This window comes from Callospermophilus lateralis, chromosome 5 (assembly GCF_048772815.1).
Source record: "Callospermophilus lateralis isolate mCalLat2 chromosome 5, mCalLat2.hap1, whole genome shotgun sequence".
Lineage (NCBI taxonomy): Eukaryota > Metazoa > Chordata > Mammalia > Rodentia > Sciuridae > Callospermophilus > Callospermophilus lateralis.
The window spans coordinates 3,597,013-3,624,704 of NC_135309.1; the positions used below are offsets into that span (position 1 = coordinate 3,597,013).

Consider the following 27,692-nt stretch of genomic DNA (forward strand, 5'->3'; position numbering starts at 1 on the left):
ACCCGGCTCTCCAGCCTTTCCCATCCCCGCCCCTGGCCTTCTAGCCCCTGGCGGCCGACACTCATCCCGCCCCAAATTCTCCCTGAGCTCCAGTTTCTGCTCTGCTCCGGGCTGTCCCGCTGCGGATACCCGATTCTGGCCCTCCGGGATCCGACCCCCACACTACCTCCCGCCGAGGACCCACTGCCGGGTCCCACCGCTCCGGCAGGCCCTCCCCTCCCTTCCCGGCGGGCGCGCCCCAGACCCACCCCGGGAGCGGCCAGGCCGAGCGGGCGGCAGGCGGGGCGCGCGGCTCGGGTTTCGGCCCGCCCCCGGCGCCGGCGTGACCCCTCCTCCCGGGCGCGGGGCGGGCCTGGCCAGCTGGCTGGCGCCCCGCCCCGCGGCCGCGGCTGCGGGCGCTATAAGAGGGCGGCGGCCGCGGCGCACCCTGCGCGGAGCCGGGAGCGCGATGGTCCGCCGCCGCGGAGCGGCAAGATGCTGGATGGGTCCCTGCTGGCGCGCTGGCTGGCCGCGGCCTTTGGGCTGACGCTGCTGCTCGCTGCGCTGCGCCCTTCGGCCGCCTACTTCGGGTAGGTGCCCTGGGCGGGCGGCCGCGCGCGCAGGCGGGCGGGGACGGCGGGGCCGGGGCGGGGGTGCCCGGAGCCCCGGGGTTCGCGCGGTCTGGGTGCCCGGGCCAGCGCTCAGCGGGGCCCCCGGGTTGCTTGGAGCTGTTTGTTTGCGGCTCGCGCGTCGCTCGATCCGTGGGTCGGTGTCCCCCGCTGCGCACTGCGGGTAGAGAGGCCGGCATACCCGACGGGCTTGCGCAGGGTCGAGGTCTTCCGTGACCCCAGAGTCGTCGCCGTCGGCGCCTTAGGCCGCGGTGTTCCTGCCAAAAGGCTGGAGCCTCCCGGCCCTTGCCCACCCACCCCCCTTTCTCTCCTCGAGAAGTTAATTTAACAACAACAAAAAAATACGTACAAAATCCAGATGTTCCTTGCACTGAGCCCCAAAGGGGGAAAAGAAAACCCTCCAAGCCAGAGAAATTTATTTTTCTTGCGCGTTGCTTTTGACGCCCGCCCGGGCCCCAACCCTGGCCCTTGGGAGCGCGTCTGTGAGACCTGGCCAGGACAGAGGACGCCGCTGTCCCGCGGGTCGCTACCCACAGTTTTGAGTCTCTGACATAGCAGTTTGCGGCACTGTCGGCGCGTCAGCCCCCCCCCTTTTCTTTTCCCCCCTTTTTCCCCATCTCCTCCCTTTCTCAGGTCTGGGATGCCTGAACCCAGCGACCTTTAAAAGGACCCACGCTGCGCTTTGGGCATGCGGAGGTCCAGGGTGTGAGGCAGCGCCCCAGGTCTCTCCCCCCTCCCCGGGCGCCGCCCCTGGGAGCCCTGGTTAGCTCCTTGGGTCCTCGCCGGCCTCCTGGGCGCCCTGGGCCGCTCCAGGGCCGCCGCCCTCCGCGGTCACCTGTTCCCTCGCCTCTGGCCCAGGCGCGGGCACTTGCAGCGGCCTCGCCGGCAGAGGGCCCCGTTGGTCCAGGAATCTGGCACCCGCCAGGGCAGGGAGAGGCCGGCCTGGGCCGAGGAGCCCTGCAGGTGTATCCTGTTCTCAAAGAAAATAAAATATTTTCATGGGAAACTTTCCCTTTGTGTTTTTCTTTCTCCTCCTTTTCTGTCTGTTCCTTTCTCCAGGGTTGTCTTCCAGGGTCAGCTTCGTGTCTTGGTTCCCCTGGGGTCCCCACCCTGGCCCTCTCCTGGCTGGGACTGTGGGTATAGCCCCTGCCTGCCATCTGTGCAGCCCTGAGCCTCACCCCGCGGGCAGGAGGCAGGAGGGAGGGCCGGAGAATGGCCGTCTGGCCACAGGTCCACCGTGAGTCACAGCCTTATCCGCCAGCTGTGCCTTACTCTCCAGCTCGGCCAAGAGGCTCTGCTCACCAGGCTCTTGACACACCCTGGGCTTGTCTGGGCAGCAGGTTTGCTCTGCCTGGGATCTCTCAGACCCACGAAGATGGGGAGGATGGGATCCTGGGCCTCCATCCCAAGCTTTGCAGTTTTAGCTGTGCCTGTGTGTTACAGCTCCCTAATAATCCTGGCTGCTGGCCATGTGCAGGTAGTAATGGTTTCAGTGCCACTGTGTCTCTCCTGGTCAGCCCCTCTGCCCAGCTGTGTGGCCTCAAAGGACCCCTCAAGGGAGTCCCCTCTGAGTGCTGCTCAAGTATAGCTCTCCCAGTAGCTGTCCTGTAAGGGTAGCTGAGAGCAGATGTGCTCAGTAGGGGCACAAAGTAGGGGGACACTGGACTCTAGTGGACTGAGAATGGGCTCCTCCCTAAGCCAGGGGACAGGCTAGGTGCCTTGTGCCTTCCCTTGAGTTGATTCCTAATATGCTGTGGAGGAAGGCAGGCTGGGGGCTGAAGGTCTGCTCCTAGCCCAGCCAAGGGAGGAGATAGGTTCCCAAGTGCTGAGAGACTCCACTGGGCCTGAGCTGTAGGAGGAGCCTGGGGGGATCTCCCTACGGGTGTGGGTGTTCTGGACATCCCTCCCCAGCTTGGAGTGGACAGGGAGCAGGGAGAAGAAACTGGAATCTAGGGCTCTTTTCTCCCTTCCCCCTCTCCAAAGCTCTGCCTGGCACGAGGCTCCCAGGCAGGAACGCAGCTCCAGTTACAGCCCAGGAACCCAGAGAGGAGAGGCTGGCCCCGGGGAGGGTCACGTGGCCAGCGGGAGCCCTCCCTGCCCCCTCCCTGAGCTGCAACCCAACCTTAGGCTGCCCTTCCCTTCTCCAGGCCTCTGGCCACCCCACTGCTGGACCCCTCCAGATTGGCCCCTGGCTGTGCGGAAGGGGCTCTCCTCTTCCCCCCTTGGCCCAGCTCTGCATCTCAGCCTGATTAGCAGGTGGCATTCCCATCTGGCTCTCCTAGGGCTGCCAACATGCCTGTGCTCCTGGGCCTAGCTGCCCAGCCGCAAGTCACAGACCCGGGTCCTCCCCTGGTGGCCGTGGGGGTGGGTTTCAGACTTTGACTCCCTTGTCCCTTGCCCATCTCCTGGAATTCTCAGGTGAGGGGATAAATCTGAAGGGCCCAGTGGGTGAAAGTTTAGAACAGATTGGGGTGCACCCCCACTGGGATGTTTTGTATTTAGAAGGGTATAGAGTCCAGATCTCAGGTTTTGGGGCTGTTCCTGGCAGGCCTGGGCAGCTTGCAGCCCTCCTCTCAGGGGTGCTGTGCAGGGGAGAGCCAGCCCCCTGCAGGGCCCTTGGAGCATGGGACTTTCCATTTGATTTCTTAGAAGACACAGAAGGCATATCATATACCTGTATCACTCAGGGAACATTTGCAGGCCACTTTGGGAGACAGAGGTGGGAAGCTGGGCCCTGATGGAATTCTGCAAGCCAGGTCCTGCCTCTCTTGCCTGCTGCAGGTCTGGTGTCCTCAGCCGCATACCCACAGCAGGCCAGACATCAGCATGAGTTGATGGTCTTGGAACCAGCACAAGCAGCAAAGTTTGGGTGCTTCAGGCCAGGAGGGGTCGTAGGGGCCCAGTGGTGCAGGGCTGCTGAGGCTGGGCTGGATATAACCCTCATCCCGTGGAGTTCTTCAACTGGGAGCCTTTGGTCCACCCACAGCCATCACTAATTCCAGAACCTTGCCCTCAGGGTTGAAAAACTCATCCTGTCCAACACTCAGCCCCCCTCTTCTTCCTCTGGCCCCATGGCCACTGCTCTGCTGTCCCTGTGGATTTTCCTGCTCTGGACACCTCCCATCAACAGAAGCACATGCCGCATGACCTTCCTGGTCTGGCTCCTCCCCGGTGTCATTTCCAGGGTCCTCCACCTCGAGCTTGGCTGGCGCTTGCCCCTTGTCTGACTTCCTCCGAGGGATGAACAGACAGGTGTTCCAAAGCGCTGTCAGCTGACACATAGTTGGGCTATTTCGGCTGTCTGGTTGTTTGGACAGTGTTGCTGTGAACGGGGGAGTGTGAGCATTTCTTTTCCTCGAGCAGACCTGTGTCTTCAGCTCTTTGGGGGTTTGCACCTAGAAGTGGGGCTATTGGGTCCTGTGGTCATCTGTGCCTCACTTTCTGAGGAGCTGCCAGACTGTCTTCCTAAGTGGCTGTGCTGTTTGGCATCCTGCAGCATGCACAACACTTGTTTTATATTTTCCTGGTTCTGGACACCCTCGTGGGTGTGAAGGGGAGACTCTTTGTGGTATGAACATATACGTACAAGGTGGCTAATGGTGTTGAGCAACTTTCAGTGGCTTTTGGCCCCATATATAATCTTTGGAGAAGCATCTATTGTGTTCCTTGCCTGTTTTAGTCAGGTTGTTTGTCTTTTTTGTTGAGTTGTAAGAGCTCTTTACTTATTCTGGCTTTCTTCTTGGGTAGAGAACCTTGTCTTTTGATCCTCGAGCAGGCAGACACTTGTCCCTACACATGGAGGTGGTGGCATCCCCAGGTGCTTCCACACCCTAGCATGTGGTGGGTGTCTGGGGGGTCTCCCCCTGTTCACAAGAACCTTCTGTGAGGGCCTGTTCTCACAGAGGAGGCTGCTGTTATGGGGGTGGAGGATACTGATGAGGATACAGGCCCCTCAGGGTAAAGGGCAGGGGCTCCCCACCCCTGTCCCCACCTGCCAGTGTGTTTATCCTGTTCCTGGCTGGGGATGCCTTGGGGCCATGCGCCCAGGTCTGACAGCTGCTTGGTCTGGGGGTACTCAGCTGGCCCCTGGAGAGGGCATAAGGTAGGAAGGGCCTGGATCACCAGGCTTCATGGTGCTTGAGAACCATGTGGTGGGGGCACAGCGGGTAGGGGGTGGGGGGCTGGCGGGCGGGGGGTGTCTGGGTCTGGGCTCCTGCTGTGAGCAGAGTGGACAGAGCAGGGAAGTCGAAAGCGAGGGTTGGGCTGACCTGATTAGGAGGGGCTGCCATACTGTGGACAGGTTCACACCCCAGGTTCCACCCCAGGAAAGCGTGGGAGCTGAGGGTGGGAGGGATCCAGGACAGGGCAGTGAGGGAGCTGTGGGGAGACTGGGCCAGCCTCTTTGAGGCGGCCCTGGAAGTGAGGCCAGCAGTGGTCGTGAGGGAGACCAGGGTCTGGCCAAAGGAGGCGCGCTCCCTCGGCTGGGGAGGTGGGTGTGGAGATGGCATCCATCCTTGGCTCATGAGGGCCTGTGTGACCAGCAGAAGGAGTGAGGGGCCTGTGCAGGCAGGCGTGGGGTGCAGGTGGGAGGAGCCCCTGCATGGAGCACAGAGGACGGAGGGCCTCCGGGCAGGCTGAGGCTGCCCGGTGTCTCCATCCCTGGCAGGGATCTTCCCTGGCCCCCAACATGGGCTAAGGCCAGACCCCAGGGTGAGAGTTCTCAGGCTCCCTGGAGCTCTCTCTAGGAGAGGGGTGTAGGGCAGCCCCGAGGCAGATCTGAGGTGAGGCGGAAGTGTCGGCCACCTGGTCCCCTCAGCTGTGTGCACAGATGTCCTGCCCACAGCCGGCCGTCTGGACAGGGCGTCAGCTGCCTAATCCCATTCCCATCCTCACCCCACGTGCTGCCTCCTCCTGCGGCGGCTCGGATCTTGCCCTGGGCAGGGCCTGGTGGGTGCCAGTTAGCGTCCAGGTGCCCCAAGGGCAGGGGCCACTCCTGTCAGTCCTGCCCCACCCCCGCCCTGGAGCATGGCCATCACAGGACAGCATGTGGGTAGTTTTTACCCCAGAAGAGAGTACACACATACAGATCCCTCCCGAGAGGCCTGGGCCCCAGGGAGGGCAAGGGCCATAAGGGTGGATGGCCGGGGAGTGAGACTGCCTGTTTCTCCTGCTGACTGCAGAAGAGTGGCACCTGGTGACAGGCCTCCTGCCCTCGCCCTCTTGATCCCAGCCTGCTGGGCACCCGGCCCCTTTGTGTACTGTGCTGGGCGACTGGGTCCTCTGCTGGTCCTGGCTAGTGCTGGCAGGTTGCAGCAGGCTTGGGACCAGGCCCAGACATCGGGGACCAGGCCCGTGCCTGGCATGAACCCTGGGGCAACCATGGGTGAAACCAGGCCCCTGAACCAATGGAGGTGGGCATTCGGGGACTCTCTTCTGACTGGTGTCCAACTCTGCAGAGTCAGGGTGAAGGGTGCCATGTGCCCCTGCAGCCCTCACCTGCTGCCCAAGGCCTCCCCTGTCCTGGAGGCTCTGCCTGGGTTGCCCTCTCTTCCAGAAACCCCTAACAGCCCCACTGTGTTTAATTCTCCTGGGTAGCCAAACCCGGGCAAGCAGGAGGGACTGTGAATCTCCCCTAGTGGGCACTGTCCCCTGCCCAAAGGCTCTGAGGCCATGGGGTCCCTCTGCTATCTATGGGGCTCATGGCACTCATTCCTCAGGTGGTCTGGCCTGGCCCACTGTCCTGGCTGGCCTTGACCAGCTGTGCTGTGTCCACACCTTCTGGTTGTGACCAGGGAGCGCCTATGCCCCTACCTGCCCCTGCCTGACCTTCTAGTGCATGGATCGTGGCCCAGGTACAGTGTGCCTACACCACTGTGAGGAGGGATCCCGGGTGTGGATGGCCACAGGGGCAGCCATCAGAGCCTGGCCCATCAGGGACTGGCAACCTTCTGGTTTTCCTGCGGAGGTTAATCTGGAAGTACGTCTGTGAGCCAGGCCCAGCCCAGTGGCAGGTGTTGGGGGACAGCCTCACTGTACCCGCCGGTCTGGGTGGCACTGGGCTGCCCCTGCTCTGGGCCCCATGGGCCTACCCCTCCTGCAAGGTCCCTGCTGGCCAAGTGCCGCTGCCCACAGGAGGAAACCCCGCCGCCCAGCTGGCAGCCCCAGCGCCTTGGGCCAGGCAGCCGGACGAGGTGAGGGAGAGGCAAGCCACAAGCCGCGTTCGCTTCCTCCACGACGCTGGGCCCGGAGCCACCAGGGCCAGTGGGTGGGAAGCCTGGCGACCATGAGGTGCTGCCAGAGGCGTCCAGGCCCTAGATCTCCAGGACCTGCTCTGTCCTGGCAAATAGCAATGGTGGGGCTGAAGCCCCAGGCCACAGCCTTGGCACAGTGCTAGGCCCCGGGGGACAGCCATCTCTGGGAGGAAGTGATGCGGAGGTCCCATGCTGCCCCTGCCTTCCCTGTGGTCAGGCTGCTGGTGAGGACCACAGGGGCCAAGGTCACTAGCAGAGGTGGCTCCTCCAGGAAGCTGCCACTCCCCTCTTCTCCCCAGGGGTCCTGGGGCTGTGGGACTCAGCTGGCTGCACCGAGGGTGGCCAGGACCGTTTCTGGTAGGCTCCAGGACATGGGCCTCCCTCGCAGCTTCTGTCCCCAGCTTGGGCACGTCTGGGCACTGGGTGTCTTTGCTGCCCTGCAGGATGCCCCTGGGCTTGGGTTGGAAGCTAGGCCGAGCAGGGCTACGCTGCAGGCCTTGGGGCGGGTGGAGGGTAACCTCAGCCCATGCTCTCAGTGCTGGAATTTGTTTTGATTTTGTTTCACATGGAAATTAAAGCTGTCTGGCCAGCAGAGGTTCACAGGCGGGGCTCTGCGGCTCCTGGGGTGCAGCCTTGGCTCAACCGCCCTGGCTGGGGGAGTGCTGGGTCCCGGCAGGGTGGCCGTCAGGGTGGCCGGGCCTGCTGGCAGGAGAGGGCTGTCAGGGGAGCAGTGGGGGCCTGGCCTCCCTCCCTCTGCCCTGAGGGGAAAGAGCTCAGCTCAGGTGACCAGGCACGTTGCTAGCCTGGTCAGCCTGGGGAGGGACCTGCTCTCCGGCTCTCACCTGAGGACAGGGATCACCGGGCTTGTCAGATGGGCAGCCATGGCATGGCAGCCTCAGGCCCAGCCCCAGAAGCTGGGATGGGGTAGGGTTTGTCCTCAGAGTGCCTTTCACTGCCCTGGGCTGCTGCAGGACAGGTCTGGGTGGTGGGCTGCCAGGCCCCTGCCTTTCAGCACTGGGTTCCCTGCTCTGGCCAGTCTCCAGGGCCCAGGGAAGCCATCCTATGACCCTTCCAAAGGTCACACCTCTCAGGCAGAGGCCTGGGCACCCTGGAACTTTGTGTGTGCTGTCATAAGGCAGCCCCGTCCCCAGGACACCGCCCTCCACCCCACCCCCCTGTGCCCATCTATATTACCACTGCCCCCAGTGCCTTGCCCATCCCCATGACCACCCTGCCCTCTGCACGACCACCGCCCCCCCGTGCCTGTCTGCATGACCACCCCCCATGCTGCCCTGTCCCCACAACCACCCACCCCTGCGCACGACCACCACCCCGGTGCTGGTCTGCATGACCACTGCTCCCCATGCCCTGTCTGCATGACCCCCCCTCCCCGCATGACCCCCTCCCTGCACAACCCCCCCACCGCAGGCCCACTGCCCCCCCAGCCCTGACCGCACCCCCCCCCACCCCCGTGCCCCGTCCGCGTGACCACCCTCCCTGCTCCATCTGAAAGACCATCCCCCGTGCCCCATCTGCAAGAACCACCCCTGTGCCCTGTCCACATGATCACTGCCCCTGTGCCCTGTCTGCATGACCAACCCCCCCCGCCCCATCTGCACAACCACTACCTGCCTGTGCCCCATCTGCACGACCACCTCTCTAGCCCCAGAAGCTGGGACGGAGTGGGGTTTGTCCTCAGAGTGCCTCTCACCACCCCCATGCCCCGTCCACATGATCACCTCCCCCTGCCCCGTCCACACGGCTACCTCCCCCTGCCCCATCTGCACGACCACCCCTGTGCACCATCTGCCTGACCACCACCCACCCCCGTGACAGAGCAGCTTCCCTTCCTGGAAGGCAACATATCTTCCACAGCTGCAGCTTGAACTATGGGGACAGGATAATGGGGTGGGAGCTGGATTAGGTTGCCTGGGGCCCAGGGCTACGGGCACCCCCTGGAGACTGCAGGGACTCCTCCCTGGGAAGGCAGCATGAGTGGGTGCTGGCTGTGGCCCTGGGCCAGGGCTGCAGACTCTCACTGGAGAGCTGGTGGCAGTCTGGCCTCTCTCCTCTGGTGGCTGTGCATCCCTGGCCTCAGCACTTGAGCCTGACCCTCAGTGTCTTGCCTCTGTGCAGCTGACAGCACCCAGCAGGCCAGGCACTGAGGGTGGCCTGAAGGTGCATGGGCACCTGTGCAGACACCTCTTCCAGTGAGGAGGTCCATCACCAGGAGTCACAGCTTCACCCTGTGCAGTATGGAGTCTGTACATACATGGGCACGTTTATACACGTGTGCTACATGTGTGCACTTGTGTATGCTTATTGCATGTGCACATATGTGAGTGTGTGTGTGTGTATTTCGCAGCATGGATTTGATGTGTGCATGTAGGAGTGAGAGCATTGTGTGTGTGTGTGTGAGCGTGTGGGGGTATGTGTGTGGGTATGTGAGTGTGTGGGGGTATGTGTGTGGGGATAAGTCTGTGAGTGTATAAAAGTGTGTGGTTGTGGTATGGTTAAGTGTGTGTGGGAATTGTGGTTATATTTGTGTGTGTGTATCTGTGTGTGTGTCTGTGGGTGTGTGTATGGTATGTCTGTGTGTGTCTGTGGGTGTGTATATATTATGTCTGTGTGTCTGTGTGTGTATATGGTATGTCTGTGTGTCTGTATAAGTGTGTATGTATGGTATGTCTGTGTGTCTGTGTGTGTATATGGTATGTCTGTGTGTCTGTGTAGGTGCGTGTGTATGGTATGTCTGTGTGTCTGTGTAGGTGTGTGTGTGTGTGTGGTATATCTGTGTGTGTATGGCATGTCTGTGTGTGTGTATGATATGTCTGTGTGTGTGCAGGTGTGTGTGTATGGTATATCGTGTGTGTGTATGGTATGTCTGTATGGGGGTGTGTGTGTGGTATGTCTGTGTGAGCATGTATGAATATGTTTATGTGTGTGTCTGTGCAGGTGTGTGTGTGGTATATCTGTGTGTGTATTGTATGTGTGTGTGTCTGTGTGTGGGAGTGTGTGATGGTATGTCTGTGTGTCTGCAGATGTGTGTGTATGGTATGTATGTATGAGCATATGTGGGTATGTCTGTGTGTGTTTGTCTGTGTGGGTGTGTGTATGGTATGTCTGTATGTGTATGGTATGTCTGTGTGTCTTTGTGTGTGTGTGGTATGTCTGTGTGTGTGTCTGTGCAGATGTGTGTGTATGGTATATCTGTGTGTGTGTATGGTATGTCTGTGTGTATGTCTGTGCAGGTGTGTGTGTATGGTATATCTCTGTGTATGTGTATGGTATGTCTGTGTGTATGGGTATGTGCATAGTATGTATGTCTGAGCAAGTGTGGGTATGTGTGTGTGTCTGTGTAGGTGTGTGTGTGTGGTATATCTGTGTGTGTCTGCGTATGGTATGTCTGTGTGTGGGGGTGTGTGTGGTATGTCTATGTGAGCAAGTGTGGATATGTCTGTGTGTGCAGTGTGCTGGTGGGGAGGTGTCGTAGTGCCTGTAGGGTGTTTGTGGGTGTGCGTGAAGGTGTATCTGAGGCCGTGTGAACACACAGTGCATTTCTCTTTGAGTCTGCCCAGGAGCTAACGAGCTGAAGGGAAGCTGAGAGCCATGGGAATAGCGCTGCCCTAAAGGTGGGAGCCGAGCAGAGCCCAGGGCCTGCTACAGGTTGGGGTACTTGGAGGACAGCCCTGGAGCCCATGGGAACCCCAAGACCGCCATCTTTGGGCCCCCAGGGCAGGCCAGGTGACGTGCAGGGTTCTGGCCTGAGTTGCTGGTGTGGCCCAGGCACAGCCTGGCCTTGGCCTTGAGTGTTCTGGGTGTGGGGCCTGAGTGGCTGGGGACCTGGCTGGCCCCCTCCCTGAAGAGGCTTCCTGAGACCAGCATTAGCATCCTGGATCAGCTGTAGCAAGGCACCTCGAGCTGGGCACCCTGGAGCAAGAGGATTTGCATTCCTGAGCCTGGAGGATGTCTGAAACAGACCTGGGCTCCCTCTGAAGGCTGCAGCCAGGGTCCCCTGCCCTCCAGCTGCTGTCCTGCTAGGGCCCGTGGTGTCCTGGGCAGCATCTCCCCAACGCCTGCCCCTTTGCATGCAGCCTCCCTGACCTCCTGACCTGTGCTCACCTTTCCTTACAAGGACACTGGCTCTAGCCCTGTTGTGACCTTACCTTGAGGGTCACCCTTCCCTACTTCTGCAGGACCCCTGATCCAAAGGAGGCTCCTCCAGAGGCCTGTGACCAGGCTCTCTGTGCACTGTGGGGACACAGCTTGACCCACGCAGTGTCTCGTCCTCTGCTTCAGACTCTACCCACTCACAGTTTCTTAAATTTGGTGACCAGTGTGTGGTGAGGGATAAGGAGGCCTGCAGGGCCGTGTGGCTGGGATCTCAGAGATGACAGTCCAGACCCATCGCTGGACCCCAGGCAGAGCGGGACAGCCCTTCTCACATCCCAAGAAGGCTGATGACAACAGCAGGAGACCAAGAATGAAGAAAAGAAAGGCAACCAAAGCAGTTAAGCTCAGAATGTCTGTGAGGAGCCAGCGCCACAGGAACTGGCCCAGCAGGTGGAAACGCCAGGCAAGACGGGGTCAGCAACAGACTGAGAGGCCATCAGAGACTATGGAGGGAGGTCAGGAAGCTGGGAGCCTGTTCAGAACCGCCAGTGCAGCCGGAGATGGGAAACTGGGGAGGGAACAGGCCTGGGCTAAGGCTGAAGGGAAAGGAGGCGAGGTCTCTGAAGCCCAGTAAAGCCATGAAGAAAACTCAAGAGGCCCAGGGTCTTCCCAGGCGGAGAACAAAAATACATGTGCACAGGAATGTGACATGCTAGGATTAAAGGACACCAGAGCCAAAGACTGTAAGAGCAGTTGAAAAAACCCAGTCCAGGTGGTGTTCCCCAGAGGCGCTGGGCGCCATGGGCTGACCCAGCTCTAAAGGCAGAAGGCCCTGCGGAGAGTGAGGTCCCTGTGAAGGGCCAGTGCAGACCCAGGAAACAGCCTTCTTGGGCCCGAGATGGAACCACTATGCCCAACAGCATGACCGCGGGCAGGGCAGCCGAGAACCAGGGAGCAGGTCAGACCCGGTGCTGAGGGCAGCCGAGGACCAGGGGGCAGGTCAGACCCGGAGCTGAGGGCAGCCAAGGACCTGGGAGCAGGTCAGACCCGGAGCTGAGGGCAGCCGAGGACCTGGGAGCAGGTCAGACCCGGTGCTAAGGGCAGCCGAGGACCAGGGGGCAGGTCAGACCCAGAGCTGAGGGCAGCCAAGGACCTGGGGGCAGGTCAGACCCTGTGCTGAGGGCAGCCGAGGACCAGGGGGCAGGTGAGCAGACTTCTAATGAACAAAGGGAAAACATCAGGCATACAGAAAAGAAGGCAAAGGACAAGGCAGCGTGGTCAGCGGCCCAGATGGACCCAGAGAGCACACCAGGACCCCAGACCTGAGAGTACAGTGCACGAGGTAAGGTGTTGGGGTCTGTGCCCGCATCTGTGGTTCTGTCTGCTGCCCGGGTCTGTGACTGGTCACCTGAGTGCTGCCTGGGTCTGTGACTGGGCCCCTGAGTGCCTCTGTGACTTGACCCCTATCTGCTGCCCAGGTCTGTGACTGGCCCCTGAGTGCTGCCTGGGTCTGTGACCGGTCACCTGAGTGCCATCCTGGTCTGTGACCAGTCACCTGAGAGCTGCCTGGGTCTGTGACCGGTCCCCTGAGTGCCGCCTGGGTCTGTGACCGGTCCCCTGAGTGCTGCCCGGGTCTGTGACCGGTCCCCTGAGTGCCGCCCGGGTCTGTGACCGGTCCCCTGAGTGCTGCCCTGGCCTGTGCCTGGGCCCCTGAGTGCTGCCCGGGTCTGTGACTGGGCCCTGTGTGCCTCCCTGGTGCTGGGACTAGACTGCAGGTCAAGAGTCACTGGAAGGATGACAGTTTGTGCCTTCCGTACCATTTTGAGGAGGAGTGTGACTTGAAAGCACGGAGCTGATACCTGGGAGCCAGTGAAGCTCTTCTTGCGGACCCCAGGGCACGTGGTGGAGGACAGTGCAGACTGTGTGCCCATCACGTACCTGGAGCAGCAGCAATGGCAGGTCACCTGATCCAGTAAAGGGGGCGTCCAGAGCACACGTCCCCTGCCTAAAGATGGACAGCGCGATGCAGCCACTTGGGAGGATACGCTGACAGTCCTCCAAAGTCTAAGCGTGTAGCTTGGCATTGACTGGCATGCCCATTCCCAAGTTATGTACCCAAGAGAAGTGAAGACACTTCCTCAAACATGTGTGTTCCCAGAGGCTTCAGGCATAGTTGTTGGAAAGTGGGACCAACCCAAGTGTCCATCCCTAACAGACAGAGAAGCAGAATGTGGCGGGCACTGGTGGGAGGCCTTCCTCTTGAAGGCAGTTCTGTCACGTGCCGCGATGGAGGCAACCTGGATGGTCCTGGGGCAAGTGAAGCACACTGGGCACAGGCACTGCTGTTTCCGACCTCCTTAGACTGTCCAGAGCAGGTGCGTCCACTGAGACGGGAGGCTGCCTTGTGACACGAGTGCAGGTGGATTCTTTTTGAGGTGATGAGAGGGTTCCAAGTTGGCTGTGGACATATGATCTGTGCCTTAAATTGCAACCATTCAGAGTGAAGGGAGAAAGGGGGTTGGAATGGAAATTATTCCACCAAGAGAAGCTCAGGTGTAGGTGGCTTTATGGCAAGTTCTTCCAGATAGCAAAGAGGACATGATTGTCCTAGCCCAGATCTTCAGGAGACTCAGAGCACCTGCCAGGCACCAGAACTTGACAGGAAGAGCAAAGGCGAAGAGAAGGGCCAACACTGGCGAGCAACCTCCGTCAGGTGCTGTTGGAGACCATCCGTCAGGGTCCCAGCAGGATGGAACCCTCTGACCAGGTAGGTTGGTCTCTCCAGGTCACCGCAGACATGCAGAGCTCTGTGTGACAGTGCCACGGCTAAGGATTTTTTTTGTTACACTGGGGATTGAACCTAGAGGTGCTTTGCCACTGAGCTGTGTCCCCAGCCCTTTTATTTTTTGAGACAGGGTCTCACCGAGTTGCTTTTGGCATCACTAAATTGCTGACTGGCCTCAAACTTGCAATCCTCCTGCCTCAGCCTCCCAAGTCACTAGGATTCCAGGTGTACACAAGCACTTAATCCCACTTAAGGATTTTGAAAGGTTCTTTGCTAAGAACCACAGGGAACGGCAGCGTGATCCGGGGTGACCAAGAGGCATCCCACAGAAGTGTTCAAGTGTAAGATGGGGGTGGCTGTGCTCACCCTTCATAAATGTGATTCTGGCTATTTTAACAGACCCTGTTTCCCTCACAGAGCAGTCTGCAGTTGGGCTCTGAGGGCAGTGTCCCAGCCCTTGCTCCTCAGTTCTCACCATTGTTCAGTACTGTCCTTGGGGCCCACTGACTGTATCTGGGTGGCAGGAGCCATGCTGGGGCTCCTGAGGGAGACCGGCGTGAAGGGAAGCCCTCGTCGTGGAGCGCGGGCTTGGCTGCACACTCCACCTGCCTGCCAGGGGCACCTCTTTGGAAGGCCTGCAGTGCCGCATTCAGGACAGCCAGCCAACGCTGCCACATCGTACCCAAGACCCTCTGGATCAAGGAAACAGGCACAGCAACAAAAACCAGGCTGTAAGGATTGAAAAGGGAGGGTGCGGAGGAAAAGAACCCTTCCTTCCACCGTTGGGGGATGCAGATCAGTGTGCGTCCAGAGGAGTTGAAGTCGGTGTGGGAAGAGACCCCTGTGCTCTGCGTGTGCCGCCGTCTCAGGAAACAGGAGCCGAGCGCGTGAGCTGGTGAAGGGGAGGAGACCGTGGTGTGAGCACAGGGGACTGGGCCGACCAGCTTGTACCCATTAGAGCTTCCCCAGGCAGCCCACAGAGTTACACATGGAGTGGTGGGCACCAGGGCTGGGCGGAGATGCCAGTTAGGTGTAGGGAGTGCTCCACCACACACAGAGCGAGCTAGCGGTGTGGCGGATGGGCTGCCCAGCTCAACCGGATCACCGTGCAGCAGACGTGTTTCAAAATACCATGTTGTGCACTTGTGTGTGCACTGACAGACATACAGTCATGTATGCAGTCGTCCAACTGTGAACCTTACAAAGAAGCCAAGCCCATCTCTGAACACGTGTGGTCGTGTGCAGAGAACATGGAAGACCTCCACAGGTGGTGAGGGCATGCGGAGGCAGCAGAGCCTGGTCAGCACAGGAGCCCACTCATCATTTGTGTGTCAGCAGTGGGCCCAGTGAACCTTGTAAAGACAGGCTGGAGTCCAGGACTGGAGTCTTCAGAGTGGACAGGAAGGGACCCCCTGTGAGTCCATGGAGTGGACAGGAAGGGACCCCGAGTCCATGCCCGCAGACTCCGGAGCCCAGTGTGGCGGTCAGCTGGCTCGCCACCGATGTCCCTGGCTTGCCTAGGGAGCTCCTGAGGAAGTCCTAGCAAGAGTTGGGCTATGGGCAGGCGGAATGGCTGTGGCACTGCAGGCACAAGGCCGGCTTCTTGAACGTCATGCTGGGACGGTCGTGTTCCCTAGGGACATAGGGCTTCCCAGAGATGGCGTGCTCCAGCTGGTATGGCTCGCTGGGAGCTGCCTGAGGTCAGCAGGCAGAGGGCTTTTGGAAGGTCCTTCGTGATGTGAGAGCAGGTGGGCTCATTTTCAAAAAGTGTTTTCTACATTTCTACTTTGAAATAACAGGTCCTATCGCCTGTGTCTGTTGGGCACTGCATGGTCCACTGTGGAAGGGCTGCTGGGGCGAGTTCTCACCTGCACAGCCTCACGGGGCTGCGTGCCTGCAGCGAGGAAGCATTGCTTCTCTGCATCTTTCAGGAACACAGTAGTCGCCATGCTGTGTGACCGACATCCTGAGCCTATTCTTCTGCTTAGCAGAAACCGTGCACCTTGACCAACCCTCTGGCCCTGGTGACGAGCATTGACTGCTGCAGAGTTTGGCTTTCTCAGCTGCAGAGTGTGAGGGAGCAAGCGTGGCCCTCGTCTCTCAGAGCCTGATTCACTCCCTGGACCTGACAATTCCCTGCTCGAGTGTGTGGCCTCTTGAACTCTGTAGCATGTACTTTCAACAGGGCCTCAGTGTCTTCATCTGCTATCAGTGGTTGGATGGGCTGTTCTTGTGTCTTGGCTGCTGGGCAGGGGGCTGTGGTGAGGGGCAGTTCTGGTGCCTCTTGGACACGCTGACCCATGTCCTCCACAGGTGCCCCTTGTGTAGCACATGATTGGACGGGCAGTTTCCACACTCTCCTCCACAGTGGTGCACATGTCCCTCTCCTCTGCCCCTACCTGCTGTCCTTGCTATTTGTGACAGTAGTCATTCTTCCTGGAGTGAGCAGGTGTCTCCTTGTGATTCTGATGGACATTTCCCTGATGATTAGCTTTCTTTCATGTACCTGTTAGCTATTTCTTCGTCCTCATTTCTGTTTAGATCTATTGCTCATTTATTAAATGTTTTATTTCTTGTTACTGAGTTTAGTTCCTTCTATGTTTTGGATACTAACCTCTTATCAGAGGTATGATTCTGAGCCAGGTATGATGGCACACACCTATAGTCTGGCTACTTGGGAGGTTGAGGCAGGAGGACCACAAATTTGAGGCCAACCTCAGCAACCTGGAGAGACCTGTCTCCAGGCTGTGTGCATGTGGTTTGCGGGTGCCCTCTCCCACTCTCCATCCTGTGGCCTCTTCTCCCATTGGCCGGCTCCTTTGCTGTGCAGCTCTTCAGCTCCATGCCACCCCATGTGCTCTCTTTGTTGATGTTGCTTGTGCTTTTGGGTCACGTCCAAGAAATCTCGCCAAGACCAACGTCGTGTGCATTTCCTGTTTTCACCGGTGGTTTCATGGTTTCAGGCGTAGGTCTCAACTCACTGACCTACTCCAAGTGGATTTTTGTGTATGTCGTGACATGAGACTTCCAAAATTGGAAATAAGAACATCTAAACAAGGTGGAACCCGTTGTGCCATCGAGCTGCCAGCTCTGAGCAGAAGACGGCACAGGGTGGGCAAAAGGGCCTGTGCCCCAGAGGAACTGCTGTCCCTGCCAGGAGGTGGCTGTGCTGGGTTTTGCAGCCGGCCTGTCTGCCCCCTCTCGGCAGGTTGCCTGCTGGGGACTGGGTGGCAGCTGCGTTAAGCCTGGCAGCAGGTGGTCTGTGTGAGGTGGGCAGCTGGTTCTGTTGGCGGGGACCTGTGCGGTGCGTGCCAGCCTGCCTGGGACTCTGCAAGGCAGAAGCCTCGAGGTGGCAGCCCCGTGGGCAGAGCCAGCCACCCACGCTGGTGTGCAGGGTGGGCAGGCACAGGGGTGGCTTTCAGCCGTGTGGAGAGGACAGGCTTCCCTTGCCCCAGGTCACCTGTGGTGGACCTTTCCCTGTCCTGTGCATTTGCAGATGGCTTCTGTCCTGTGCTGGGAGTCCTGCACACCTCTCAGTGCCCCTTATCCGATGTACGGGGCTGGGGCTGGGTCAGGGGTGCACCGTGGCTGCTGCTGCTTTAATGGCAACTCAACACCCATGGCCACGTGGGTCTGACCTACCGCCCACACTCCCGCCCCCTCCCCGAGTCCACTCAGCCATCCTACGTTGCTGAGTGTGGTCCGCAGGACCCGGTGTCCTCGGCCCACCATCAGGCCACCTGCCCGCTGGCCCACGAGATATCGTGACCAGAGCTGCTTTGAGCTCACCCCCCCTCTGGCACCTTGGAACTCAGCCAGCCCAGCTTGCAGGCACCCAGGGCACCCAGGTGGCCTTTGTCGGGCAGAGCCGTCCAGTGTGAAGCCTGCTCTGTGGCACTGCCCCACTCCTGGAGCCCCAGGGCACGGTGTGGAGCGTCTGGCCGCCCATCTTGCTGAGTCCTCTCGTGGTGGAGGGGTAGAGGCTCCCTGGGGTCCTTTTGTCAGGACACTGATCCCATCACGAGGCTCCCACCTCGTGACCTCCTCCCGTCCCAAAGGCCCCACCTCCTGACATTGTGGCTTGGGGTGAGGATGAACATTCAGACCAGGTTGGTGGATGAATCGTGGAATTTTATAGGCACACTGTTCCGGGGTTTGATGCGTGCTCCTCTGATAGAGACGGAACAGTGCTGTTTGGTGGTGGAGTGTCCAACAGCTGGCTGTGTTTCCTTCCTGTGAACTGCATGTTTGTCCTTTGTCCATTTCCATTATTGTTTGTCTTTATTTTTGTTTTTTAAACTGATATGTAAAATGTGCACGTGTGCATTGGTGTTCTGATGTGTAGGCTGCGTGTTGTGTAAATCGGGTGAAGCTATCTTATCTCCTCCGACACTTATCAGTTGTTCATGGTGGGAAGGTCTGAGGTCCTCTCCTAGCGTCAGGCACGCTGCGTGATTGCCACCTGTGGTCCCACTACTGTGCAACGGCACACAAGGTTCTTATTCCTGTCCACCCTGTCCGCTTCGATGGACTCCTGGGGTTCATTTATAGAAAACAGATGTCCACAGACACACACCCACGCATGGCACGCATGCACAGTTAGTTCTCGCTCAGGGATGTAAGTTGCACACTGATATTTTCTCCAATATTTCCCCATATGTCACTTGTCTGCTGGTCTTTAAGTCTCTTCTTTTGCTCCCTCTGCAGAGATTTTTAAAAACACCTTAATCATTGCTTCTGTAACGCCCGCTGGGTTCAGAGTCACAGAGACAGCGCTCCTATTCTAGGTTATTGTGTGACCTCCTCATCTTCCCCCAGGGCTTCCAAGGGTCATTCTTGGCTTTGAGGTTGGTATGGTGGAAGCCCTGACCTAGTAGACAGCATGCCACCTCTTCACCCTGGGCCTCCCCGTCGTGTGCCATAGCCCCAGTCCTCTCCCCTGTGTACCCTCCTTGGTCCTCTCATGGCACTGGCTTGGGACAGGAGCCTCTAGGACAGTTGTCCCTGAGGCTATGCATAGAGCTAAGGCAGGGTCAGCCATGGGCAGAGGGTGGGGAGCACAGGCTGGCCAGGTGGAGACCCGACCTCCCGGGTCCCTACTTATAGTGGGACAGGCTGGCCCACTGGAGTGGAGGGAGTGTCTCCCAGGCCCAGACACATGTGGAGTGTCATTGTCTTAACACCCCCGACTGGCTGTGTGTCAGGAAGTGTCCTTGGCCTGCAAGTCCCTCCCCTGTCCCCACTTCCTCTTTGTCTCCCTTGATCCTCCTCTGCCTGCCCCTCGTGCCCCCTTCCACAACTCCACGTGCACTTTGTGCCCCCATGAGACCCCCATGAGGGTCTGGGCCACAGAGCTTCCCTGGACACGGGAGTGTCTTGGCAAATCCAGGCCATGGCACATGGAGTGGACGCTGAGGCCTTTCTGGTGCTTTTGTCCTGAACCCGGCTGTGACATTCTTATCTGGGGACAGAGGTCTCCGATGAGAGCTGCCTTTGAGTTTGGGGTGTGGCTCTGCCTGCCTTGGTTTTCTCTGGTGGGCAGCCACCAGGCTCTGCCCCAGCCTGCCTCCACCCCTGGCCCTGGTGGGCAGTTCTCCTGGGGCCTGGTCTGGAGCCATCATTGAGCTCAGCCACCTGGCAAGGCTGGAGTCCACCGGTGGCCTTTGGTCCTCCTGGAGGCCCTCTGCTCAGATGGAGCTTTGGAGGTGAAGCCCAGCCCTTGGTGGGGCTCTGGCCCTAGCCCTCCAGTCAGCTTCCTCCCAACTCAGAGCCTCTCTCCAACCTGGGAGCTCCCAGGAGACCCTGCCTCTGCCCCGCTGTGCCCTCCTGCACCCCTCTGCCCTCCTGGAGGCCCCACCCCACTTCATGTTCCCAGGGCCCTACCCCTGCAGTGGGGCTGACACATCCCCTCTGCGACCTCTTGGCCCTGTTCCTGCCCCAGCCCTCATGTAGACCACCCTTATGCAGGTGAGTCCACAGCCCCCTGCGAGGGACTCAGGTGAGGGCAGTGTTCCAAAGCCGCTACCCCCCAATCATTCCCAGAGGAGCCTGGGCACAACAGCATTGCCCCTGCTGAGGGGCAAAGGGGACTGTTTCCTGTGGTGTTTGAGGCAGGGAACTTAGTCCTGCCCACGTGCGAACAGATGCCTCCTCGTCCAAGGATGAAGGCTTGGGCATGGCGGGAAGTGCGTGTGCCTGCGGGCTCCATGTGCAGTCTGCCCACATGGGGTGCTGAGGCCTGTGGGTGACGCACAGAGGTGGCAGGACTCGGGTGTCAGTCCTGGGATGGAGCAGGGTGCAGAGCTGCCGGGTCAGGGCTGAGGCACTGAGGCTGGGAGCCTCGCTCAGTGTGCACAGCCTGTGCCTGCACAGTTGTGTTCTGGACAGGGACTGCTGGAGTGTCCAGGGGTTGCCATCTGCTGTGGGGACATGGGGGTCTAGCAGGCTTGAATTTGGAGGAAGGAGGTGCAGGAGCCTGGGGCAGGAGGGTACATGACTGGAAGGCGAGGAGGGGAGGGTGAGCCCCTCCTTGGTCGGCCATTAGGCTGGGGGATGAGCTCTCCGGCCACCTGTGAAGAACTGGGCCCTGGGGTGTCTTCACTGAGAACTGTCCTTTCACTCTGGTGGCCAGTCCTGCCCTTCCAAGACTGAAAGACCCTGCCTGGTCACCAGGCTGCAGAAGGCAGGCAGGGAGGAACAAGCCAAGGCCTGCCCCTGAAGCCATAGACCCATGGGACACCCCCAGCTGGTGGCATCAGAGGGAAGTGGTCTCCAAGCTGGGGAAGGGAGCAGAGTGTGGTAGAGACACCAGGGAGCTGTAGTCCTGGATTTGGCCCTTTCCCCTGCTGCAGCTTGAGCCTGGCTGTGCTCGTGGGGGTGGTATGTGTCAGGGAAGGGGCTCCATGGGTCTGGGCAGTGTGGCTGGTGTGGACTGGACTCCCTGAAATGGCTGGGATCCTCCTGCTTCGCTCTGTGGGATGGTTCTTCTGTCCCCAGCTCCCGCAGTCCTGGCTGGAGCTGGGGCTCACTCTTGCCTCTCCATCCCCAGGCTGACTGGCAGCGAGCCCCTGACCATCCTCCCACTGACCCTGGAGCCTGAGGCGGCTGCCCAGGCTCACTATAAGGCCTGTGATCGGCTGAAATTAGAGCGCAAGCAAAGGCGCATGTGCAGGCGGGACCCGGGCGTGGCAGAGACGCTGGTGGAGGCAGTGAGCATGAGTGCGCTCGAGTGCCAGTACCAGTTCCGCTTTGAGCGCTGGAACTGTACCCTGGAGGGCCGCTACCGCGCCAGCCTGCTCAAGAGAGGTGAGTGCCCAGGTCCTGCCCAGATCTGGCCAAAGAGCCCAGGTGGCAAAGGTAGGACTGCAGGGCTGTGGGCATATCCCTCCTGCATACTCTCTTCCTCTGGGTCCCAGGTGACCTGAAGCCTGGCTTCTGGCAGTGGCTGGGGCCTGGACAGGGCAGCCCCTTACCTCCCTCCACCCATCCCCTCACCTCCCTCCACCCATCCCCTCCATCACACACACTCATGGAGGGCCTGGTGGCATAGGACATCTTTGCTCAGTCTTTGACAGGTCCCCGGGCTATCTGTGAGCGCTTGACTCATGCCAGGTATCTGAGTGCCCAGACACCTCTATCCAAGGAGAAGCCCACCTCTTTCCTCCCTCCTGTACCTGGGGCACAGAGGTCGGGGCCCCTCCACAGCCTTGCCTCAGCTGAGGGCTAGGGTGCTGGGCGGATGATCAGTGGTAGATGCTTAGGGAGGTCCTCCACGGAGAAGGCCCTGGATTCCATCCCCAGCACTGCCAAAACAAAACCAAAGGAAACCAAGCATAGGGGACTTGAGGCCAGGGCAGGGCCACGCCCTGAGTTCCAGCACCCTGGACGTGCCCTGCACCCCAGGCAGGCAGCACCACACACCTGCTCACCTGAGGGGATGGTTCAGAGCCCCCCAGCTGTGGTTTGGCTGCAACACATGTGAAATGGGAACTTCCAAGTGGGTGCAGAGTCCTGGGGCCTACCTGGCTACCTGGCCTCACTGACCTGCCCCTGCTGACCCCAGGCTTCAAGGAGACCGCCTTCCTCTATGCTATCTCCTCGGCTGGCCTGACACACGCCCTGGCCAAGGCGTGCAGCGCCGGGCGCATGGAGCGCTGCACATGTGACGAGGCGCCGGACCTGGAGAACAGAGAGGCCTGGCAGTGGGGCGGCTGCGGGGACAACCTCAAGTACAGCAGCAAGTTCGTTAAGGAGTTCCTGGGCAGGCGGTCAAGCAAGGACCTGCGAGCCCGCGTGGACTTCCACAACAACCTCGTGGGTGTGAAGGCAAGCAGAACGGGGCGGGGTGGCGTGCAGGGTGGGTGGGGTGCAGAGTGAGTAGGTGTGGCAAGACGTGGTGGATTGGGTACAGGATCTGTGGAGAGGCAAGGCTCAGGGTGGGTGGAGCTGGGCATGCAGTGGGCGGAGCCCAGGGTGAGAGGAAGGGGCTGGGCGCAGGCCTGGGGTTGAATGTGGATGAGTGGACATAGGAAGGGAGGGGCTTGCTGGACGGAGGCTACTTCCCGTAGAGCTTGTTAACCATAGGACAGATGGGGGCACTAGCCATGGAGGGGTGCCCCGTCGTGCCCCAGTGAGACATCCCCTGTGGAGAAGAGGAACTGGAGGCCCCAGGATAGTCTGGGAGGGACAGCTGGATGGGCCCCTCTGGCGTGCCACTGCTGGTCTAGAGCCCAGAAGGGTTCCTGGGTTGTCATCTAACCAGGGGTCGGCAGGATGTGCCCCTCCTGCCAGGGCAGCCCTCAGGCTTGTCACCAAGACAGTTGAGAGCAACCATAGTGGGAATGTGCTGCCTGGGGGTCCTGGGAAGAGTCTGGGAGTGCAGAACCCACTCACCCAACTCAGGGCTGTCCACACCTCTTCTGCTGGCCCCTCTATAGCCAGACTCCGAGCAGAGCTAGCTACAAGAGACCCAACTAAAAAGACTCAGGTTTCAGAGAGAAATTTCCAAGCTCTCCAGTGGGCCCTTTGGGAGGCCTTGGGCTGCAGCCTGGGTGTACCTAGCTCTGCTGGCTGTCCTACCCGCCTTGAGTCACCAGAGCTCCAGATGCTGGCTCCTGCGAGGGAGGGGCAGATCCCTAACTCTAAGACACCCCAGTCCCCGACCAGCCCTGACCACCAAAGGCTGACTCCAGGTCCAGCCTGGGCCTCAGGAGGGCAGGGCCAGCACGCCTCCTCAGGAGCCGCTCTTTATGAGAAGGCAGAGTTCTGGCCACGCACTTGTTAAGCACTCAGTCTCCCTGTCCATCAGTGCTCTGCTGCCTCCTTCTGCCTTCCTGAGCCGGCTGGCAGGCGGGTGAAACTGGAGGGCAGATTAAATCCCCAGGCTAGGCCCTGGTTTTCCTTTGTGTTGACCCCTCCTTCCCCAGTCGCCCTTTTGTGAGCTATTAATGAAAAGTCAGAATGTGAAAAGCCCTGGACCTGGGGCAGCCACATTTTAATTAAACCCGTCTAGGTTTCTCAGCAAAGCATCACTAAGTGGAGTCTCCGTGGCCGCAGTAGGGGGCGGGTGGCTGCATTTCTTAACCCCTCATCCAGCCTGCCCTCCTGGGGCCATGGTGGGAACTCGTGGTCTGGCTCAGGGCCCACCTGGGAAAGGGCTAGTCCCCTCCCCACTTGCTTCTGCCCCAGGGAAGAGATCCCAGGCTGGAGATCCCAAGGGAAAGCCAGCCCCTCTTGGGACCCCAGCCTCCTCCCAGTGTGGACCCTGGGTGCTCAGCCGGGGCTGCTCCTGAGAGCACCCCGCTCAGGAAGCTCTTCCAGCAGTAGAATTCTCTCACTGTCAGGAGTGGACTTCTGCCCTTCTGGAGCGCCTGACCTACAACAGCAGCTGGGGCTCAGGGCCGTGCCTGTGGGTCCCCAGTATTTAGGTGGGAACCGGTCAGCCCAGGTGCAGACCCTGGGTCAGGGCACGGTTGTCCAGCTTGTCCAGTGAGTGACATAGCAGACTTCAGTGGGGCTAGGGTTGTTGAAGGGGAAGAGGGGTGGACATCCAGGCAGGAAGGGGTGTCTCAGCAGGGTGGGGGGTATCTGCTCACAGAGGTTTGGGGAGGTGTCCTGGAAGCTAAGGTGCAGCCATAGGACCTCTGTCCTGGGTAGTCCCTGGCTTGGAGGGAGAGGGACCTGCACAGGGACCAGGGAGTGGAGCCTCCACGTCAGAGAGATGGTGATGACCCCTGCTGGCCAGGTCTGGGTCTGTCCAGCCCTGGGTGGGTGGTTGGGCTACCTGGCAGGTGCTCTCACGTCCACTCCTTCTGCAGGTGATCAAGGCCGGGGTGGAGACCACGTGCAAGTGCCATGGTGTGTCGGGCTCCTGCACCGTACGGACTTGCTGGCGGCAGCTGGCGCCCTTCCACGAGGTGGGCAAGCATCTAAAGCACAAGTACGAGACGGCGCTCAAGGTGGGCAGCACCACCAATGAGGCCACGGGTGAGGCAGGTGCCATCTCCCCACCACGGGGCCGGGCCTCAGGGGTGGGCAGTGCTGACCCGCTGCCCCGCACACCCGAGCTCGTGCACCTGGACGACTCACCCAGTTTCTGCCTGGCCGGCCGCTTCTCCCCAGGCACAGCTGGCCGCAGGTGCCACCGTGAGAAGAACTGTGAGAGTATCTGCTGTGGCCGTGGCCACAACACGCAGAGCCGGGTGGTGACAAGGCCCTGCCAGTGCCAGGTACGCTGGTGCTGCTATGTGGAGTGCCGGCAGTGCACACAGCGTGAAGAGGTCTACACCTGCAAGGGCTGAGCCCAGGCCCTCCAGCCCTGCAATGTGCACACTATGAGAGGAGGTCTACACCCACAGGGGCTGAGCCCAGGCCCTCCAGCCCTGCCGTGTGCACACAGTGAGAGGAGGTCTACACCTGCAGGGGCTGAGCCCAGGCCCTCCAGCCCTGCCATGTGGGGTGTAGGCAATGCACATAGTGAAAGGAGGTCTACACTTACAGGGGCTGAGCCCAGGCCCTCCAGCCCTGCCTGGGGTGTAGAAAATGCACGGAGTGCAGGGTTCACACCTGCAAGGACTGAACCCTGGCTGTGGCAGGCATTGTGCAGCAGGAGACAGCTCCAGCTGCAAGGGCTGAGCCCAGGGCCCCAGGGTTGGTGTCTGGGTCAGCTGTGGAGGCCAGCTTCTGTCTGGCCTCCCCAACCCCTGTGCTCCTGCCCAAGGCCTGAGCTTTCTCCCATGACCCGAGAGCGTTGCAGCAATGCTTTCTCAGCTGTCTCCATCCCTGACACCAGTCCCCCATCTGGGCCCCAGTCTGTTGGCTGCCCCTCCCCGCCTCCGGGCTCCCTCTGAGGCTTGGAGGGCAGGTGCACCTTTGTGACCACAAGGCCGCCATGGGGCATGGGCCTGGCCCGGCACCCAGCACCAGCACTGTCTTCAGAGAGCCAAACCACTAGGAGAGTGCACAGCCCTCCATCTCCAGGGCCCTGCTGCCTAGGCGCCCGGGTGGGGAGGACTCTGCCTTCCCTCTCTGACATCGAGCACTTCTCTTTGGAGTGAGTATCAGTAACTTTAAGTTATTATATTATATTATATATTATTATTATTATTATTATTATTATTATTTAACTAATATAATAATTATTATTTTCTCCATCCCCTTTGCCTCTTGGGCTGACTCTGTCTTGCCCTGAGCTGGGCAGGGAGGGCTCCTCTGTCCCTGTGCTCCAGTCTTCCTCCCGACCTGTTTGCCCTATCGTTTGAAACCACTAAATTGAGATGATATTGTTAAATGAAGCAAGTGGCCTGCAGAGCTTCTTGGAAGCCGGCCCCCCACCCCATGCCAAGGGGACAGTGCCACTTGGTGGCTGTGCTCTGTACCTTATGGGCAGAAAGTCAACACCAGGGTCTCTTGCAGATTCTGGGTCTTGGGGTGGCAGAGGGGTGGGCTTGGTGAAAGAGGCAAGGCCATCCTTTGAAGGTTCATCCCATGGAGAGACCACACTTGCTCGTGTGTCACAGGGGTGGGGGCAGGCAGGGACAGACGCACTTGGAGAGTCTCTGGCTGGCCTCTGACAGTGGCACACCCTTCTTTGGGGCCATGCTGTTGTTTTTTCAGGGGGAGGGGTGACCGACACTGACCTAGTTTGGTTTGAGCATGTGTGTGGGGGTGTGTGTGTGTTGCGTGAGTGTGGGTCGTGTGTGCATACTGTGCTGGTGTGGTCAGCGGTCACTTGGGTTGTCCCACCTCCTTGGTGTACCACATAGTAGCCCTTTGGCTTGCAGAGGTCTGGCCTGCAGCTTTTTTGGTGGGTGGCCTCATGTGGGATGGGGTCTGGGAGGAGGCAGGTGTGGAACTACTGAGCAAGGAGTGGGCTCCTCAGAGCCCGGTGTCCAGGAAGCAAAGGGGAAACTGTTTTTGAAAGGAAGCCTGTTTATGTGGCTGCAGGTCTCTGGTCCTTCTGAATGGTGTCAGTACCGTTTATTCTCCTGGGTTCAGATGGCAGCCCTTGGTCAAGGCCCCGTCCCAGTAAGTGAGTGTGGGTGGGCTGTGTGAGGGCTGCATCGAGGTGACCAGAGGGGCAGAGTGACTGGCAGGCCCGGGGGGCCTGTCCTCCCAGGTGTCCACACCTGCCAGGGTCTCAAGCAGCAGGCCTGGCCACTCTGCCCCTGAGACTGGAGCTCAGTCATGTGATTCATGAAGGACACCCAAGGGCCAGAGTCTTCTTACCCAATACCAGTTGAGCTCTGTCCTCAACATTCAGAAAAGGCGCTTCACCCGAGGCAGCCTGCAGAGGTCTGTTGGTGGTTTTGTTTCTCTCTAAAGACACACAGAGCGTCCTGCTCAGTGAGGAGGCCACCGTGCTGGCCGCCGCCTCTGACCTTGTGGGACAGTGTGGAAGGAGCTGTTCTGTGGGGCGTGGAGCCAGTGGTCTCCCTCTGCCCCATCCACCTGCTCCCACCAGCCCAGCGGGGGCCTGACCTGAGGCCTGCCTCTGGCGGGGCGGGTGGCCCAGGAGGGAGGGGCGTCCCTGTGCTGAGGCTCCCACGAGCCTGTTGATTTCTCTACCTCATCTGTAGCCCATGGGTGTGAACCCGAGTGACTGTGGAGAATGTATTTATTTAACAGCTTTGTATAACAGAACCAGAAACAAATGGAGTACTAAATAAATGTATTTTAAGTTATGCCCACTTGAGTCTGCCACCTTCACAGGGGCCCTGGGGGTTGGGGCAGGCAAAGGAGGCGGCTACAGGGGAGTGGGGAATGTGAGGAGGACTGGGGAGGAAGCTGGGGCAGGCAGAGGAAGGAGGAAGATGTGGGCCCAGGACGAGGAGCCATTGCTCGTGGCGGGCCTGTGTCCCCATGCCATGTGGCTGCCCAGGCCCCACTGGTCTCTCTACCTCCTGTGTCCTCTGGGCAGGGGCTTACTCACCCACTCCCACCCAGTTCTCTCCCTCCCTCCCAAGCTGTCCAGAGGACGGCCCCCCACAGGCCAAGCCCTCCTACTCAAGTCCACCGTGGTCCCCACCCCTCTGACACATCCTGCTGGAACCCCTCCCTGATGGCTCCTGCTCGTGCCCTGACTCCCCCCGAGTCGCTGCCCTCTCAGCCCTCTACCTGTTCCCTGGGCCTCGGGGAGCATCAGGGAGAGGCCTCCATGGAGAAATTCAAATCTGCCTAATTTGAATTCCAAATTCTCTTTCCTGACTCTGGGACTCTCCTGGGAAGGGAGGATGGCCTCCCAGTGCTGAGTCCTCGCCTCCAGCCTCTGGCCTCTACTGGGCTGAAGTCCCCCTCTCAGGATCTCCACAGACTACCTTTAGCTCCCAGGCCTCTGCCCAGCAGGCCAGGCCTGAGTGGGCCTGTTCTTGAATGTTGGAGGCAGAACTGTCCAGCCTGGGTGAGAATCTGGCCGGGTCAGTTTCCCATGGCTTGCCC

The 27,692-nt window shown here is 59.8% G+C and overlaps 1 protein-coding gene across 1 annotated transcript; it reads left to right on the forward strand.

Annotated features, from left to right (window-relative positions):
- The first annotated feature begins 414 nt into the window (after window positions 1–414).
- Wnt9a (Wnt family member 9A) lies at window positions 415–26,906 on the forward strand. Its single transcript, XM_076855600.2, has 4 exons — window positions 415–569; window positions 20,806–21,062; window positions 21,820–22,082; window positions 24,074–26,906. The coding sequence occupies exons 1-4, from the start codon at window positions 475–477 to the stop codon at window positions 24,554–24,556; spliced, it is 1,098 nt and encodes a 365-aa protein (XP_076711715.1). The 5' UTR covers window positions 415–474; the 3' UTR covers window positions 24,557–26,906.
- Window positions 26,907–27,692: the final 786 nt, after the last annotated feature.